Source organism: Peromyscus maniculatus, chromosome 2, assembly GCF_049852395.1.
Source record: "Peromyscus maniculatus bairdii isolate BWxNUB_F1_BW_parent chromosome 2, HU_Pman_BW_mat_3.1, whole genome shotgun sequence".
In the NCBI taxonomy this organism is placed as follows: Eukaryota; Metazoa; Chordata; class Mammalia; order Rodentia; family Cricetidae; genus Peromyscus; species Peromyscus maniculatus.
In genome coordinates, this window is record NC_134853.1 from 154866512 (window position 1) to 154878653 (window position 12142).

The 12142-nt window shown below is 53.0% G+C and overlaps 1 protein-coding gene across 2 annotated transcripts in view; it reads left to right on the top strand.

Moving 5' to 3' along the window:
- Nucleotides 1-2821: 2821 nt before the first annotated feature.
- Nucleotides 2822-12142, top strand: part of Tcea3 (transcription elongation factor A3) — a 30664-nt gene continuing 21343 nt past the window's right edge. The window contains exons 1-3 of one of the 2 annotated variants that reach the window (XM_076565412.1): nt 2822-3001; nt 10996-11058; nt 11704-11809. In XM_076565412.1, the coding sequence (XP_076421527.1) occupies nt 2933-3001; nt 10996-11058; nt 11704-11809 (238 nt within the window). In that variant the 5' untranslated portion in view covers nt 2822-2932. The remainder of the gene's footprint in view (nt 3002-10995; nt 11059-11703; nt 11810-12142) is intronic. The other variant, XM_076565413.1, reaches the window with a different exon arrangement.

A 12142-nucleotide genomic window follows, 5' to 3' on the forward strand; every position in this document is an offset into this window, starting at 1 on the left:
GGGATGGATCCTGCTGGTTCCTTTATGGGTTCTAAAGAGTAATAGGGACAAAGACTCTTGGGACTCGGCATTCTTTCCCTGGCCCCGGTGAGGGACATGGTATGGCAAGCATGGTTTCCAGCTGGAGGGTGCGTCCCTGAGGTCAAGGATGCTGGTGAACCCCTCCAGCACAGCCTCTCTTAGTCTGTTTTGTGTGGCTGTAATACAAGGCCAGAGGCAGGGCGCTTTCTACAGCAAAAGTGTTTATTTGGCTTGGGATTCTGGTGATTAGAAAGTCCAAATAGCATGTCGAGAACTCCCCTACCGACCCTGCAAAAGCCCCCTGACTGTCTGTCACAACGTCACAGAGAAGTGGGAAGTAAGCACCTGTGTGTAGTGGTCTCAGTTTGCTTTATAACAACTCACTTTTGTTAGCGCTCACTTGCTCTGAGAGACAGGCCTCAAGCCCTTCCAAGGCAGCACCCCTGCGGGATGTACCCCCCTCCCACTAGGCTCCACCCCTCAAAGGCTCAGTCACCACTCAGCATTGCCACATCAGGAATCAAGCTGCATGTAAGAAAACACACTCCAACCATCTCCGCATGGTAACGGTCATCCCTGCGGCGGTGAATGGGCTAATCCAAAACGTTGTCGGCACTAAGTGTGAGACCCGCTGGTGTGCAGGAAAGCACGCTGGACTGAAGTGTGAGGACCCCACTCCCCCATGGTCCCTTGATTGCCCTGAGATGATGAGTTGGGCAAAGTAGTTTGTGAGGTGACCCTTGGAAGCCCAAGGGCAGAGAAATGAAACAGGAGGTCAGCAAGCAACGAAGGAGGGCAAGGGGAAGGCTGTTGACAACGTGCTCGCCACACAAGCAGGAGGATGTGAGTTCGAATCCCCAGAACTCACGCAAAAGCCAGGCATGTAGTGTACTCCCATCCTCCTGGCTCTGCGGAAGTGGACACCAGCGGACCCCTGGAGCTTGCTGACCAGCTCCAAGTTCAGTGAGGGACCCTGTCTCAAAAACTAAGGTGGCTAGCAATTGAGAAAAGCACCCATCAATCTCCAGTCACCACACGCACACACACACACACACACACACACACACAAAAGCATAAAGGATGCTGCTGGCACTGTGGCACATCTGTAACTCCAGCATTCTGGAGGCTGAGGCAGGAGCATGAATTAGGAAATACCTTTAAGCTGTTCCTTTAAGAATAAAGAACACGGTGTTTACCACCAATGCTGGGCCCCGCCAGGGTTGCCCCCAAAGCTCACAGGGAGATATGCCAAGTGGCAGCTGTGTGTCATGATTGTGTGCAGGTGACCTCTCAGGTGGACAGGTAGGCAGAGAGGCAGTGCTGGCTACCTTCTGGGAGAGTACCAGTGACAGATCCTACTTCCTGAGATTCCCATTGTACAATAAGGTTGGACATGTTTTCTTAGGGTCCTTCATACTTGTGTTGACCAAGAGGCCTCCCAGAAAGCTCTAATCAAGAAAAACCCGGCTTTGGTAACTAGGTGCTAAGCCAGCGCCCCTCCCCCCTCCATGCCGCCGTTCCGCACCCACCTTCTCCGAATCCCTAAGCTGCAGCCACTGACTTTTCAGTTCCTCACCACTGACATGCCAGGGACCCTCCCATCCCTAAGCTTTGTACATGGAGTTCTCCAGGAGAGCTGTATTGCTCCCTATTGCTCTGGATGCTGGAACTACCCGGAACATGGTCGGTGCTCAGTAAATAGAATACACACGTGCTGCCTCCTCGATTACACAGACCCCCTCTTTCTCCCACCAAACTCAACTCTGCCCTTTGCGGCCATGAATTTCACTTCTTGAGAGGGATGACACCCAGCTGGGCCTTTCCAGTGCCTTCTCCTCTCCTGCCCCACCCCAGCTGTGATGAATACAGTCCTCTTTGATGGTTATTTTGCCCAGCCTGCTTCGGTGAGGTCTTTCTTACTAGGCGATCGGACACGTTCTTTGAAAAAAGAACATCCTTGACGGTCATCACACAGCAGCAGTTGGTCCACAACAGGCTACCTCTGGTCCAGACCTAGTTCTCTGAGGTTATCTCAGAAAGTTGGGGCATTTCACAGTTCCCCCACCCCACACACACCGTGGACCCTCTTCTGCCCTCCATCCAGCTCAGAGACCCTCGAAGGAAGGTCATTTTCTGTCGGGAGGGGAACTAGGTCTGCAGAGGAGTCTTGTGAGATCCTTCCACCCCAGAGCAGATGTGTGTAGAGCTGGAGTGGGAAGCAGTTACTCCCTCCACCCAAAATTCCTCTCCCAAGACCACCCTTGGCACACAGCCCTAAGACTCACCCAAAGCTTAGCATGGCTGCGCTCCAGTACTGAGAGAGTTTGTTAGAAACACAATAAAGTAGACTGCGGCGGGCAAAGGGCTCTGACCATACCTCCCGAGAAAAAGCTGGAGACGCATGCACACCACAGGCCCTGGGCACATGAAGGAGCCTAAGTTAGGGCAAGCCGACTTCAGGATCTGCACCAAGATGCAATGAATGCACCAATTTTTCTCGGCTTGGGCATAGCCACGGAGCTAAGTCCCCCTTCTGGGAGCGAAACGATGCTTAAGACCCGGCAGTTCAGAACTTCCCGTAGCTTCACTGACACCCCAGGCGAACCCTCATGCCCAAACGTCTCTGCAGCCCCGGGCACCCCTCAGAGGGTCGGAGGGGAAGAGCCCCTTCTTCCAGCCTGGTCCTTCCCCCAAAGGTGCGACCCGTCTGGCTCAGGCAATCTTTGCCCGGGCAGTCCTTGAAGTCTATATTTAGTGCCCGCCACCCCTCCCCCAGCGCTGGGAGGGGCGTGCCCCGCCCCCGCCGGGCTTGAGTATCTGGTGTGTTTGCGGCCCGTGCGGCTCGCGCTCTGCGCTTTGGCGCCCGCTGCTGCTCCGTGCCCCTAACCCCCGCGGGGCGTCGTGGACCAACATGGGCTTGGAAGAGGAGCTGCTGAGGATCGCCAAAAAGCTGGAGAAGATGGTGGCCCGGAAGAAGACGGTGAGGCTGCAAAGTTTGCAACGCAGCCCCCAGGCCACCGAGGCGCGACTCGACCAGCCCTGGGCTTGGTGGGCGTGCCGGCGGTGTGCCCAAAGGGAGCGCTCGGGACTTGGGCGGCCCGCTGCCAGGCAGGGGAGTCCCCGTTACTTGCTGGGCACTTAGGGTGGGCATGTGCGTGGCCAGGTCTGGAGGGGATCGTGCAGCCCCCCCCTCCCCCCGAGGCGCGGCTGGTGCAAGTCAGTGTGGACAGGTCGGGTGCACGCGTGGGCGGCCTGCGCTGAGCAGAGAAAGCGCGAGGAGAAACACGAACGGGGGGCGAGGACTTTGGGAGTCCCAGGGCTCTGGGTGTGCGCAAGGCCGGGGAGCTGCAGGCACGGAGGGAGCTGGAGGGACAAATTCTGGGTGACTCGAAAAAGATCAGAGAAACTCGGGCTGAGGAGGGGGCGCCGAGGCTCATATTTGCACCCCCCGGGGAGTGGGCCTTCGAGACCCGAGCGAAGGGCCTTAGCTGGGGTGCCAGGAGTCTGTTTGCAACTTTTCCTTTGGCCGCTGGATGAGGCCCTGGCGGGCGGAGGTGAACAGGTGCGGGGCGGGGGAAGGAGAGGATGAGGCCTGGGCTGCCCCAGCGGGGGAGGTGCGCCGACGGGGAACTGTGTCGGGAGGAGGGTCCGCAGCCCTGCGCGAGGGTCCCTGATCGCTCAGTCTCAGCAGCGTACATCGAGAGCCAGATGGAAAGTTAATGTTTGATCTATCTAGCGATCTTTGCCTCAGGCTGGTGGCTGGCGCCTGTGCCAATTCTGGAGGGCGTGGACTGAAAGGGAGAAGACAAGGGATCCGGTGGATAAGGCCTTCCACGCTGACTTGCCGCGGGGTCCTTTCCTAGCAATGTGTTACACGGGGACCTGCATTGCCAGCGCATTCCAGGAAAAGTTGAAAAATGCTGGGGCCCTAAGAGAAGTTTCAGAGCCCAGGAAGGGTGACTGAGGCCTGAGGAGCCAAGGAGTGTCAGGCATCCTGGAATAATTGCAGGGTAACAATGAGGTGGTGGTTGGTCCAGTGGTGAGAGCCGCTTGTCTGTAAGATGACTGAATGCCTAAGGGAAGAGCGTCTCTGGGGCCAGTAGGGAGGGTTGAGGAGGTGTGCAAAGAGTGAGACAGGTGTGCAAAGCCAGTCGCAGGTCTGAGGCAGGTCGCTGAGGTGAGCGAGGCTTGCTTCTGCATGGTTGGAGTGGGTGCAGGAAAATGCCGCTCACCTGCACCTGCCGAGGCTGCCGTTCCCCCCTCAGCTCCCTGCCTTCACCGGGTTGTTCTGGGCTTCCCCCAAAGTTGCCAGCAAAACCTAACCTCAAGTCACAGGACACTTCCTCAGCTGCAGATGGCAGAGCCCAGCCAAGGAACTCGAACTGACTGGTATTTCAGGTACCCCGGCTGTCTGAGGCTAGCCCCTTGCTCACCCCAGACTCGGGCCAGAAAAGGAAGCCCGGACTCGTCGGTGAGAAGGTTTAGGGGTAGGGGCAGAAGGAAACTCAGGAGGCTCCAGGGAAGACAGCCAGCTTGGAAGGATTAAGGGGCCTGCCATGGCTTCCCCCTCAGTCCTTTTACAGTCCTAGGCCAGCCACTCCTCTTTTCTTCTTTGGACCTCAGTTTCCTCTTCTGTGAAATGGGAAGAGGAAATAGTGCCTCTTGGGGATGAGGGTCCCATGGAAGTGCCAGAGCTGTCTCCAGGAAAGCTGCATGTCTGGCCACGGGGTCCTTACAGGACCCAGCTAGTGTAGAGCCACATCTGCCTGGACGCTAGCAGGGTTTGGGTAGGCACAGAGCTCTGGGCTTCTGCCTGAGAAGGGCGGGCCTGCACTCAGAGTGAAAGTGGACCTGCCCAATGGTGGTTAGTCCAAGAAGGAACTACTTCCTGCAATTAGACAGATCCTCCACGTTGCAGCTTAGGGCTGGAATTTATTTATTCAGTGACTTGGGGCTTTTGTCAGAGACTGTGAGCATGCACCAGCTAAAGAGTTTGCAAGAGACAGACAGACACCAGTGTGCACTTACTGACATATCAACAGAGCTGCCTCACACACACACCTTCTGTTTGACTGCGTGTGAGATGCGGCTCCTGCCACTAACAGGACAGGCATGGTCCCCATGCTGCACTCTGACAACTTGAATTAGAGCAGAATGCCCCAAAAGTTGTCACCACGGCTTCACTGGGATATGCAAAGCCAACAGCCTCATTTATACCTGCAGACGTCACCACGCAGGGACAAACTGACGCAGTTGGGTCTCAGTCTGCATCCTCACTGCTTCATGCCTGCACCAGAGAGACTGTTAGCCATGGAACATACAATCCCAGCGGGCTTGACATACAGCTTCAGGAGCCCACCCACAGGCTCATGGGTGTTACTCTCCAGATGACCCAGGATACAGAAACGTGTACTCAGTGGTGAGCTACAAACGATTTAACATCGACTATGGAGTTTTCAGGAGTTTAAAAAAAAAGCGTTCATATGCTTATAATGAAAAGAAGTCTTGGCCCAGGGCCTCCCCTGCCGGTTCTGCCCCATGTACCGTCAGGGGTCAGGGTTTGGAAAACGCGCGCGCGCGCGCGCGCGCGCGCGCGCGCGCGCACACACACACACACACACACACACACACACACACACAACAAACCTGGACTAGCAAGATCACTCAGTGAGTAAAGTTGCTTGCCATTAAGCCTGTCAAACTGGGTTCAGGACGCGTGGTGAGCTGGGCATGGTGGTGCACACCTTTAATCCCAGCACTCAGGAGGCAGAGGCAGGTGGATCTCTGTGAGTTCGAGGCCAGCCTGGTCTACAGAGTTCCCGGACAGCCAGGACAAACCCTGTCTCAAAAAAACGAGAAAACAACAACAAAAACAGAACAAAGCCTGGTAAGAGGAGGCACTGACTCCAGTGGGCTGTCCTCTGACCTCCACGTGTAGGCTCTGACGTGTGCATGTGTGTGTGTGTGTGTGTGTGTGTGTGTGTGTGCGCGCGCGCGCGCACGCACAATAAGTAAACGTAAAGGAAAACCCAGTTCAGGAACATGCTGGTGGCTTGAGATGCACCATTGCAGGAGTATTTGCACCACAGAAACAGGCAAATGCTACGAGTCAGGGTTTTCTCCTTGGGAACTGGCTAGCGGTATCCGCCACCTTGTGACTCCACTTACCCATGCTGGTACTCCATGATTGTATATATTGGCAGATTTATGCCTTGATATAAAATGTGATGCTCCAAGCCCAGTGTTCATTCCAGCCCAGCTTTTTTTTTTTTTTTCTTTTTTCCCTGAGACAGGGTTTCTCTGTATAGCCCTGGCTGTCCTGGATCACTTTGTAGACCAGGCTGGCCTCGAACTCACAGAGATCTGCTTGCCTCTGCCTCTTGAGTGCTGGGACTAAAGCCATGTGCCACCACTGCCCAGCTCAGCCCAGCTCTTTACAAAGTTTCTTGTTTTCCTCTTCTGTGAAATGGGTTAATAATTCTGTAAAGTGGGATAGTAAATAGGACCCACTTCCCAGGGGCCTTCTGAGAGGTGGGGGGGGGGTGGGGGTTTGTTTTTGAGACAGGGTCTCATATATATAGATAAGGCCTGCCTCAGACTCAATATATAACTGGGAATGACCTTGAATTCTAAGGCTCTTCCTGCCACTACCTCCAAGAGCTGAGACTCCAGTTGTGAACTACCACCCCGGTGTTATCCGGCGCTGGGAACTGTGTCTAAGCTTTGTGCATGAGAAGTGAGCACTCCTCTGACTGAACTGCCTTCCCGTCTCCTCCTCGTGAGCAGTCAGTGCAGGTCGAGGACTTAGACGTGTTCCAGCACATAGTAAATCTTTCGTTAACATTAAGCGTGGAGTTGTGTGCCTACGACTTCATATGCACACGAGTTCATATACACACCCGTCTGCGGGCCATTCTGGAAACACTGAACCTCAGTGCTAAGGGAGGCTAAGGACTAACAGAGGGCAGCTCATAGGATGTGCTCCAGGTCCTGGCAAGGGGAGGCTGGGAGCTGGAGCCAGCCAAGGGACATACAGGACACAGTTAGTTCGTGTTTCTCTGGGAATGAATCTCAAGATAGCCAGGGCTGGCTTCTAGACACTAAACTTGCTCTTAGCCAGAAAGCTGAGAGGCGACAGGGCTGGATTCTGGCTGCAGGTGCCAGGAAGGAGGAGGCTAAGATGGGCTGAAGGTGTGCTTAGGACCCGGAGACCGAGTTTCAGTGGTAAGCGTCCTTTCTCTCCTCCTTCTGCTTTCTACTTCGTTAAAAATACTTATTTATTTTTTCTCTGTGTGCACGGGAATTTTGCCTGTGTGTTCGTCCATATGTCTGGGGACCCCATGCCTGCAGTGCCCATGGAGACCAGAAGAGGGCAGCGGGTTGTGAGCCTCCCTGTGGGTGCTGGGAACCGAGTCCTCTTAAAGAGTAGCAAGTGCTCAAACCACTGAGCCACCTCTCTAGCCCCGACTCATTCACTCTTGCGTTTATTTACCCAGCGAGCAGCCGGCTCTCGTGCAGAAGTCTAAGATCTTAGAGAGGAAAGCAATTCTCATTACGAAAGAGGAGTGAAATTGTTTGTCCATACAAAGACTCAGAGGTGAGGGCTGACAGCACTCTAGAAGCTAAGGCGGGAGGATCACCAGTTCAAGGCCAGCCTGGGCTAGGGAGACCTTGTTTCCAAACAAATCCCAAAGCCTTGAAAGTACATGTTCATAGGCGCTGTCTTTGTAGTGGTTCCACATTGAAATGACCCAGAAGTTCCGTCCACTGGATTCTTACTATATACCAGGAATTCTTCCAAGTATTTTATACTATTAGATAAACAGATATGTATGATGGAAAACTACTCAGTAGAAAAAAAGGAACTGTTGGCCCTGTTGATCTGGTAATATAGATGGATCTCAGAAACAGTAAGCTAGGAAAGCAAAAGATATGCTTATACCACACTTTTTGGTTTTTTGAGACAGGGTTTCTCTGTGTAGCTTTGGAGCCTGTCCTGAAACTCACTCTGTAACCCAGGCTGGCCTCGAACTCACAGAGATCCACCTGGCTCTGCTTCCCGAGTGCTGGGATTAAAGGTGTGCACCACCACCACCTGGCACTACACTTTTTTTTTTTATATAAAAGGCTTCAGTTGGCCAGGCATGGTGGCCCAAGCCTTTGGTCTCAGCGTTTGCAAGTTTGACGTAGGAGAAGCCAGCTTGAGCTACATATTGAGACCCTGTTAAAAAAAAATATCCTTAAGAATACGAAGTCTAAGCCGGGCGGTGGTGGCGCACGCCTTTAATCCCAGCACTCGGGAGGCAGAGCCAGGCAGATCTCTGTGAGTTCGAGGCCAGCCTGGTCTCCAAAGTGAGTTCCAGGAAAGGCGCAAAGCTACACAGAGAAACCCTGTCTCGAAAAAAAACCAAAAAAAAAAAAAAAAAAAAAAGAATACGAAGTCTAGCCGAGCGGTGGTGGCGCACGCCTTTAATCCCAGCACTCGGGAGGCAGAGACAGGTGGCTCTCTGTGCGTTCGAGGCCAGCCTGGACTACCAAGTGAGTCCCAGGAGAGGCGCAAAGCTACACAGAGAAACCCTGTCTCAAAAAACCAAAAAAAAAAAAAAAAAAAAAAAAAAAAGAATACAAAGTCTAGCTGAGCGGTGGTGGCGCATGCCTTTAATTCCAGCACTCGGGAGGCAGAGCCAGGTGGATCTCTGTGAGTTTGAGGCCGCCTGGTCACTTGCAGCGATGGGAAGAGAATGTAGGTTGTGTGACATTGGTGGTGACAAAGGTATGCAATACAAAGAACCCAAGGAAGTGTCTGGAGTGGCATCTGTGTTCTTGGTGGTGATGGTGTCATGGGATCACATGTGTGATAAAACTCACAGGCAGGCCGGGCAGTGGTGGCGCACGCCTTTAATCCCAGCACTCGGGAGGCAGAGACAGGCGGATCTCTGTGAGTTCGAGACCAGCCTGGGCTACCAAGTGAGTCCCAGGAAAGGCGCAAAGCTACACAGAGAAACCCTGTCTTGAAAAACAAAACAAAACAAAACAAAAGCCAACTCACAGGCAGACTAGAGGGACTGGCAAAGTGTAAAGGCATTTATTGCCAAGTCTGGTGACCTGAGTTTGGGACCCACGTGGTGGCGGGAGAGAGCCTGCTCCAGCAAGTCCCCTCTGTCCTCCACAGTGCGCCTTGGCAAGGCACCTGGCCTGCCTTCCCCCAACAAGATAAACCATGAAAAAATATATTCTTAAAGTACCAACTCAGGAGTTGGGCGATGCCTTTAATCCCAGCACTCGGGAGGCAGAGGCAGGCAGATCTCTGAGTTCGAGGCCAGCCTGGTCTACAGAGTGAGATCCAGGACAGCCAGGACTACACAGAGAAACCCTTCTTGAAAAAACACTTGCTTTGTTTGTTTAAATAAAAAGCACCGATTCAGGGGAGCTGGAGAGATGGCTCAGTGGTTAAGAATGAATACTGATCTTCAGAGGCCCAGAGTTCAGTGTCTAGCACCCACACTAGGCAGCTCACAGCTACCCCTGGCTCAGGCTCTAGGGGATATGACATCCCGCATTCACATGCACATAGCACCTGGAGGCATATAAGCAAAACATACACATAATTTAAAATATACATATGGGGCTGGAGAGATGACCAGGGCTTAAAAGCACTGGCTGCTCTTACAGAGAACCCGAGTTCAGTTCTCAGAACCCATGTGATAGCTCACAACTATCTGTAATTCCAGTTCTGGTGTTGGGGAGGTTGTCCAATGTCCTGTTCTGACCTCCACAGGTACCAGGCACACATGTGGTGCACATACATGCATGTAAACAAAATGTACATTTAAAATTAAATGTTTAAATTATGCATAGGAATACACACAATTAAACTTTTGTTTTGCTTTTTTTGAGGCAAGGTTTCTCTGTGTAGCCTTGGCTGTCCTAGGGCTCTGTAGACCAGGCTGGCCTCGAACTCAGAGATCTGCCTGCCTCTGCCTCCCAAGTGCTGTTTTTAAAGGCATGTGCCACTATTGTCTGGTTCAATGAAACATTTTTAAATAATAATTTTAAAAAGCTCAAATAACCAACTTCAGGTCCGGGAGACAGATCAGCAGATAAAGTGTTTGCTGTACCAGTTTGAAGACTAGACTTCAATTCCAAGCACCCATCCGATGACCACCTGTTCCCTCAGCGTGTGCTGGAGACAGAGACAAGAGATCCCAGAGCGAGCTGATTAGCTGGGACTAGCCAGATGGACAAGCTCTGGGATCACTTGAGAGGCCTTGTTCCGTATAGAAGGTGGAGAGTGCTGGAGAGAGACAGATGTCAGCTACTGGTCTCCACACACAGGCATCCACACACACGTGCACGTATACTCAAATACATGCAAACATACATACACACACTACACTGAGATACAGATGCAGAAAAGAAGAAAAAACTTATACAGTTGATACCTTCAAAAAGCTGATCTAAAAGCCTGAAAATGCCGGGTGCAGTAGCATGAGCATGTATGATCCCAGCCGCTTTGGGAGGTTGAAGTGGGAAGACAGACCCCAGGAGTTCCAAGCCAGCCTGGGCAACATAGTGAGACACCCCCGACACATACACACATGCATCGAACAAAATCAACACAAAGCTCGTGGTCCTCGTCCTTGTCAGCTCACAGTAAGTGAGGGAAAGCGATGTGGAGAGAGGAAAGGCGGTGTGGGAGCTTCTGGTACAACAGGAAGCCAGGCAGTGACTCCATTCTGAGGCAGACACAAGCCAGGGGCATGCTGGGAAAGACTCGGGCCTGGTGAAGGGAGGTGGTGGGAGGCACAGCTAGCCAGCCGGTCTGGGGGCCAGAACATTTCCCTTCTCTTCTTCTGTGTGTCCACGCCTGTCTTTGGACCACACATCTGTCTGTTCTCCCCAGAGCCCACGGCAGGCAGAGAGAGGCCTGGGGCATCACCTGTACCTCAGTGCTCTTCTTGTGACTTCCCACAGGAAGGGGCCCTCGACCTTCTGAAGAAGTTGAACAACTGCCAGATGTCCATCCAGCTGCTGCAGGTGTGGGGGTCTCTTGGGGTAGGGCCTCTGTAGGAGAGAAAGACCCTGAGGAGGTTTTGGAGGGGGCTCTTCGGGGTGAGATGCAGACATGGAGTTGGGACATGGGGAATATCTCTTGAGGGCAGGTTCTTCCCCAGGCTCGGGGGTCACAGTCCTTGGGTTTAAGGAGTAGGGGGTTTCCTTGAAACTCTATCCAAAGCTAAAGGCCTGTGGGATCCAAGTGGCCCATGACCCAGAGAGAGGATGATGTCCCTTGCTTTCAAGTCCTCCTTAGATTTTCCACATACCCCCCAACTTTACCAGAGACTTCTGGCCCTAAAAGACAAGTGCAGATTCTGAGATATGGTAGCCAGAGGTGGGTCTAAGTGAAGACTTTTTCTCAGTGTCTAGCGGGCTGAGAATGGTACAGGACCCTAATTACAGCCAACACCTACCCCCCAGCTCTCCACCAAAGTTACCTATCAGTATAGGCTGGGGTCTCAGGCAGGGTAGCGGGTCAGGGCCTAGTTCTAGGATAGATGACCAGGGTCGGGGCCAGGAACCTGGAGAGGTCTAGGTCGGAGGGAAGTGATGTTTGAGCTGGTGCTGCTCCCTTCGGTAAGAGTGACCAGCTGTGGGTCACCTCCCTTGATCCCTTTCTCACAGACCACCAGGATCGGAGTCGCCGTCAACGGAGTTCGGAAGCACTGCTCAGACAAGGAGGTGGTGTCCTTGGCCAAAGTCCTCATTAAAAACTGGAAGCGGCTTCTGGGTGAGCGGGGGTGGGGTGGGGTGGGGTGGGGTGGGGGTGGGGGGGTGGAGCGACGGCGACTGGGGGACGATGGGGCCTCCTCCCCTCACAGGGGAGAGGGCGCTCGGCGAGGGTCATTGAATTATTTAATTAATGGCACGTGGCCCCTGAATCATGGAGTTCATGGTGTTGTGTGCGCAAGTGTAAGATCTGTGTGTAGCATCTAACCTTTCATGTATGTGTCTATATGTTTCTGTTTGTGTGCATGTTTGTGCACATTGCCTGACTCTGCAAAAATGGGTGTACTTTTATGTTCACGTTCCCATGTGAGGTGTACATATTATATATGCATCT